This window comes from Carlito syrichta, unplaced genomic scaffold (genome assembly GCF_000164805.1).
Source record: "Carlito syrichta isolate Samal-C Ts95f unplaced genomic scaffold, Tarsius_syrichta-2.0.1 Scaffold289907, whole genome shotgun sequence".
Lineage (NCBI taxonomy): Eukaryota > Metazoa > Chordata > Mammalia > Primates > Tarsiidae > Carlito > Carlito syrichta.
This window is the reverse complement of record NW_007234003.1, coordinates 26,944-33,102: the sequence shown is the minus strand read 5'-3', so window position 1 is coordinate 33,102 and position 6,159 is coordinate 26,944. Positions and strand designations below refer to the sequence as shown.

General features: G+C 45.4%; 1 protein-coding gene across 2 annotated transcripts in view; it reads left to right on the top strand.

The window, feature by feature from the left end:
• The first annotated feature begins 849 nt into the window (after positions 1 to 849).
• The window catches only part of DNAJC8 (DnaJ heat shock protein family (Hsp40) member C8), a 32,253-nt gene continuing 26,943 nt past the window's right edge, over positions 850 to 6,159 (top strand). The window contains exons 1-2 of one of the 2 annotated variants that reach the window (XM_008054382.2): positions 850 to 970; positions 4,694 to 4,795. In XM_008054382.2, coding sequence (XP_008052573.1) covers positions 893 to 970; positions 4,694 to 4,795 — 180 coding nt within the window. In that variant the 5' untranslated portion in view covers positions 850 to 892. The remainder of the gene's footprint in view (positions 971 to 4,693; positions 4,796 to 6,159) is intronic. The other variant, XM_021710566.1, reaches the window with a different exon arrangement.

Sequence of the window (6,159 nt, the reverse complement as noted above, 5' to 3'; positions counted from 1 at the left end):
CTTTGGATAAACCTTGAAAACACTATGCTAAGTGAAAGGATCCAGACACAAAAGGTCACATATTGCATGATATCATTTATGTAAAATATCCAGAATAGGTAAATCTAGAGACAGAACACAGATTGCTTAGGGACTGGGGAGGAGGGAAATAGGAAGTAATTGCTTAATAGCTATCAGGTCTCCTTTAGAAGTGGTGAAACTTTTGGAGATAGAGAGATGTGATGATCGCACAACACTGTGAATGTTCTAAAGGCCACTGAATTATTCACTTTAAAATGGTTAATTATATGTTGTGTGCATTTCCCAATTCAAAAAAAATCCAGCCAGGCGCAGTGGCTCAAGCCTGTAATCCCAGCACTTTGGGTGGCTGAGGCGAGAGAATTGCCTGAGCCCAGGTGTTCGAGACCAGCCTGGGCAACTTGGAGAGGCCTCATCTCTACAATAAATCAAAATATTAGCCAGGCGTGGTGGCGCGTGCCTACAGTTCCAGCTACTTGGAAGGCTGACGTGGAAGAATCACCTAAGCCCAGAAGGTCAACCCTGCGGTGACCGTGAGCGTGCCACTGCACTCCAGTCTATACGACAGAGTGAGACTCCAACTCCAAAAAAAAAAAAGATCAGTCAGACGTGGTAATGCGCTCCTGTAGTTCCAGCTACTTGGGAGGCTGAAGCAGAAGGATCGCCTGAGGCCAGCAGGTAGAGGCTGCGGTGGCCGTGAGAGTGAGACTCCAACTCAGGAAAAAAAAAATCCACCTAGGCTCAAAGTTTTGGCTAGGCTGCTAGCCCTTTAAGGGTCTCTCAGATGGAGGGGCGGGGCTAGAGAGGCTGACCTGTGAGGATCACGTGAGGCAGCGCCTGCGCAGAAGCGTCACGTGGTGGCGGGGCCGGGGAAATGGCGGCTTCAGGAGAGAGCGGGACTTCGGGCGGCGGAGGCAGCACAGAGGAGGCGTTTATGACCTTCTACAGTGAGGTGAACACAGAGTGAGGAATAGAGGCACCGAGGCGGCACTGCCCGGGTCAACTTTCCCAGCGGGCGAAGGCAGTGGACGCCCGGCCTGGACCGTTGGCCGCCTCCTCCTGTCCGGCCCTCGGGGTGGCGGGAGTCTGGGGGTGTGTGCGTCTCCTGCTGATAGCTGCGGAAAGATTCCCTCCGGCTACGAAAAGGACTGGTGTCCCACCTCTGGAGGGAGGCGGCGAGTGTAGCCGACGCAGTGCCTGGGCGCGGGCAGAGTACCCCAAGTCCGCGGAGTCGGGAGCTGGCAGAGGGTGGGCCTTTCCTGGGAGTGTCTTAGCCATCTTGACCCCCATTTTTACTCTAAGCAGAAGCGTTCTCTTAGTCCTCTGTAATGAGTTGTGCTAGTGGTTATTTCTGTCATTCACCAACGCCAGGCACTGCGCATCATGCCTGGTAGGCTATTATATTACCTCTATTTTACAGGTGACGAACCTGAGGTTTAGGGTGGTGAAATAGTTTGGGTCTTATAGTAGGTGACAGCTTGATCTTATGCTAGCACAGGAGTAAGCCTGGTCTAAGCCTCATTTACTATTGCGTCTCCAGAGTCTAGTATGTAGGAGATGATAAATAAATATTTGTTGAGTGAACGAATAAATGAAAGAAAAGCATGCAATTTGGAGTCAGAGAACCTCAGATTAAATTCTGGCAAGGCAGTTAGCTGAACTGGGATTGAAATATTTTGAGAATTAACTTGGCATATCTTCAGTTTCACATCTGTAAAATGAGAGAGTTAATATGAAAACAAGTGTGTTTTCATGAGAGCTAAAGGAATTAATGTATAAGAAGGGGTTTCATAAAAGGAAAGCAAAAATGTCTTTTTCAGAGTTAAACAAGGCTGAAGATGGGACCTCTTTAGATTGGCAGAGACTTGAGGGATGGAGTTGCTCCCCTGTAGGCTGTGAGCTACTCAGAATTAAGGACTATGTCACATTGTCTCTTGTTTGTTTGTTTGTTTGTTTCTTTTTTTTTTTTTAAAGAGACGGAGTCTCATTCTGTTGCCAAGGCTAGAGTGCATTGACACCATCATAGTTCACTGCAGTCTCCACCTCCTGGGCTCAGTCTTTCTGCCTCAGCCTCTTGAGTGGCTGGGACTACAGGCGTGCACCACCATGTCTGACTAATTTTTTTTTTTTAACTTTAATTTTTGTAGAAATGGGTCCTCGCTGTGTTGCCCAGACTGATCTCCAACTCTTGGCCTTAAGCAATCCTTCTGCCTCCACCTCTCAAAAGGTTGAGATTACAGACTGGAGTCACTGTGTCCAGCCTAACTCTTTTTTTTCAGCCTAACTCTTGAAGTTGTAGCAGTGCTTGTTACATAATAGTTTTTCTGAAGTATTACATTTTAAAATGGGAATTAGTGTATCCCTTATTGTCTGTCTTTCTGAAATGCCTAATTCACTTGAAAGTGTTGATGCCCTGGTATCAAACTTTATTGGCTTCTAATAACCACTCATCAATTATAATGGAACTTGTTTCACTTACCATCTTAAACAAATAACAGGCAGGGTGTTATGGCCCATGCCTGTAATTGCAGCATTTTGGGAGGCCAAGGCAGGAGGATTGCTTGAGCCCAGGAGATCAAGAACAACCTGGGCAACATAGCGAGATCCTGTTTCTAAAAGTAATTGCCAGCCGTGGGTGGCAAGTACCTGTAGTCCCAGCTATTCTGGAGACTGAGGCAGGAGGATCACTTGTGGTCGAGGCTGTGGTGAGCTCTGATTGTGCCACTGCATTCCAGCCTGGGTGACAGAGCGAGACCCCAACGTAGAAAAACAAGCAAATGAAAAAACAAGTAGCAATCTTTGTTTAAATTGGATGGGAGAAAGGATCTAAGGAAGTATTTAACCAATGTTTATTGACTTGTACTTGACATATACTCCTGTGCTGTTTAGGTGCTGGGGATATGGTAGGGACCAACAGAGGAAAAAATCCTATCTTTATAGAACTTGCATCTGTTTTTTTTTGAGTCGGAGCCTCACTCTGTCACCCAGACTGGAGTGCAGTGGCCACTCCCGGCCACCGCAGCCTCTACCTGCTGGGCTCCGGCGATCTTTCCACCTCAGCCTTCCAAGTAGCTGGAACTACAGGTGTGCGCTATCACACCCGGCTGATTTATTTATTTATTGTAGAGATGAGGTCTCCCCAAGTTGCTCAGGCGGGTCTCGAACCCGCGGGTTCAGGCAATCCACTCACCTCAGCCTCCCAAAGGCACGGGATTACAGGCTGAGCCACTGAGCCCGGCTAGAACTTGCATTTTTAATTTTAATTTTTTTTTTTTGAGTTGGAGTGTCTCACTCTATCGCCCAGGCTAGAGTGCAGTGGCATGCTCACGGTCATTGAAGCCTCTACCTGCTGGGCTCAGGTGATTCTTCCCTCTCAGTGTTCCAAGTAGCTGGAATTACAGGCGTGTGCCACCAAGCCTGGCTAATTTTTTGATATATTGTAGAGATGAGGACTTGCCAAGTTGCCCAGGCTGGTCTTGAATCTGTGGACTCAGGCAATCCTTTCTCCTTGACCTCCTGAAGTGCTGGGATTATAGGCGTGAGGCACGGTGCCCAGCTGAGCTTGCATTCTATAGAGGTGGATAAATTATAAAAAAGCAGATACACAGTATCAGGTAGTGATAAATGTTATAAGGAAAAATAAGGGCATGCTATTTTAGAAAGAATTAAGAGGGAAGATGCAAGGAATGACTTTATGTTAATGAAATTCTTTCCAACCTTGTTTTGGCCATAGGACTAAAGAGGTATATAACATACCAGAGATTCATTCCAACTAATATTCCAACTCTGGCAGTGGCACCAAGGATGTTCTCCTGGGACTGCCTGGTGCTTGTTCTCCTTGGCATTGTCTTCAGGTCAGGGATTTTTCTGATTCTATTAGAGTTGGGTTTTTTTATTTGCTCCTTTCCATTGCAGTTTTTTTTTTGAGTTGGAGTCTCACTCTGTCACCCAGACTGGAGTGCAGTGGCCGCTCCCGGCCACCGCAGCCTTGACCTGCTGGGCTCCAGCGATCCTTCCACCTCAGCCTTCCAAGTAGCTGGAACTACAGGCGCGTGCTACCATGCCCAGCTAATAATTTTTTGATTTATTGTAGAGATGAGGTCTCGCCAAGTTGTCCAGGCGGGTCTCGAACCCGCGGGCTCAGGCAGTCCACTCACCTCAGCCTCCCAAAGGCACAGGATTACAGGCTGAGCCACCGAGCCCAGCCCATTGCAGTTTTTAAGTGCTGCTCATAATTTATGTTTCCTTGTAATTGTGTTTTCCTTTCTTAAAATAAAAACTTGCAAATGAAGTATAACCACACATAAGTCCATCTTACATCATTAGAGTGGAAGCTCTTTGAAGGCTGTGACTAAGATTTTTGAAATTCTGGCTTACTAGTTGGGTTATTGGGAATAAGTCAGTTAACCTCAGTTTCCTTATCTGCAAAATGGGTATAATAATAGTATCTACCATATAGGGTTGTCAAGATTAATACATATATGTAAAGTTTTTTATATTATTAAAGTAAGTGGTAGCTGTTGTATAATAATTACCCTTAAAGTATTTAGCAAAATATTTTGCATATGGTAGACACAAATGTTTGTTGTACGTATTGATGGATATTGTGTTAAAACAGAAAACTCAGTTTATTATTGAGCTTTATTAATGAAGTTTTTAATATTCATAATTTTAGGTGAAACAAATAGAAAAGAGAGATTCAGTTCTAACCTCCAAAAATCAGATTGAAAGATTGACTCGTCCTGGTTCCTCTTACTTCAATTTGAACCCATTTGAGGTAAGCTGCTTGATGTTATTATGGCCTCTATGATGGGAGAGGTTTGCGTAGCTGCGGGCATGCTTACGTCAGAACACATACCTATTTTGTATCATAGTTAGAAATGAGAAAAGGGGTAGGGTGAAGTGACAGATTTGTATAGTGCAGATTGCATATCCCTTCCCTTATCCAAAATGCCTCGGACCAGAAGTTTTTGGGTTTCTGATTTTTTTTCTTAAGGTTTTTGGAATAATTTGCATTATATTTAGTGATTGACTATCCCAAATTAGAAAATCCAAATTGCTAGTGGGTATTTCCTTTTTTTTTTTTTGAGTTGCGATCTCACTCTGTCATCTAGGCTAGAGAGCAGTGGCACCATCAGGGCTTACTATACCCTCAACCTCCTGTTCTCAAGCGATCCTTCTGCTTTAGCCTCCTGAATAACTGGAGCTACTGGGGCATGCCACTACGCTTGGCTAATTTTTGATTTTTTTCGTAGAGATAAGGTCTTGCTATGTTGCCTAGGTTGGTTTCCAACTTTTGAACTCAAGCAATCCTCTCGCCTTGGCCTCCCAAAACGCTGGGATTGCAGGCATGGGTCATCGTGCTTGACCTGTAAGCATTTCTTTTGAGTGTCATATTAACACTCTAATAAAAGTTGCAGACTTTTTTTCGATTTTTTTTTTTTTTTTGAGTTGGAGTCTCACTCTGTCGCCCAAACTGGAGTGCAGTGTCGGCTCCCGGATCCTTCCACGTAGCCAGAATTACAGGCATGCGCTACCATGCCCAGCTGATTTTTTTGATTTATGGTAGAGATGAAGTCTCGCTGCCCAGGCGGGTCTTGAACCCGCGGGCTCAGGCAATCCACTCACCTCAGCCTCCCAAAGGTGCAGGATTACAGGCTGAGCCATCGAGCCCGGCTTCGATTTTTTTTTCTGAGTTGAAATCTCACTCGGTCACCCAGGTTGGAGTGCAGTTGCATGCTCATGGCCACTGCAGTCTTGACCTCCTGGGCTCAGGTGAACCTTTTGCCTCAACCTTCTAAGTAGATGAAACTACAGGCGTGTGCCACCATGCCCAGCTAATTTTTTGATTTATTGTGGAGACAAGATCTTGCCAAGTTGCTGAGGCTGGTCTCAAACCCATGGGCTCAGAAATTCCTCTTGCCAGGCTTGAGCCACTGTGCCTAACAGGATTTTGGATTTTTGGATTAGGGATACTTAACCTGCATGTGGGTTGTCTTTGAACTTGGGTGGTTTTATTGAGCAGAGCTGAAAAGGCAGCATATTAAGAAAAATGAGCACTTTGGGAGGTTGAGGTGAGAAGATTGCCTGAGCTCACAGGTTTGAGACCAGCCTGGGCAACTTGGCAAGACCTCATCTCTA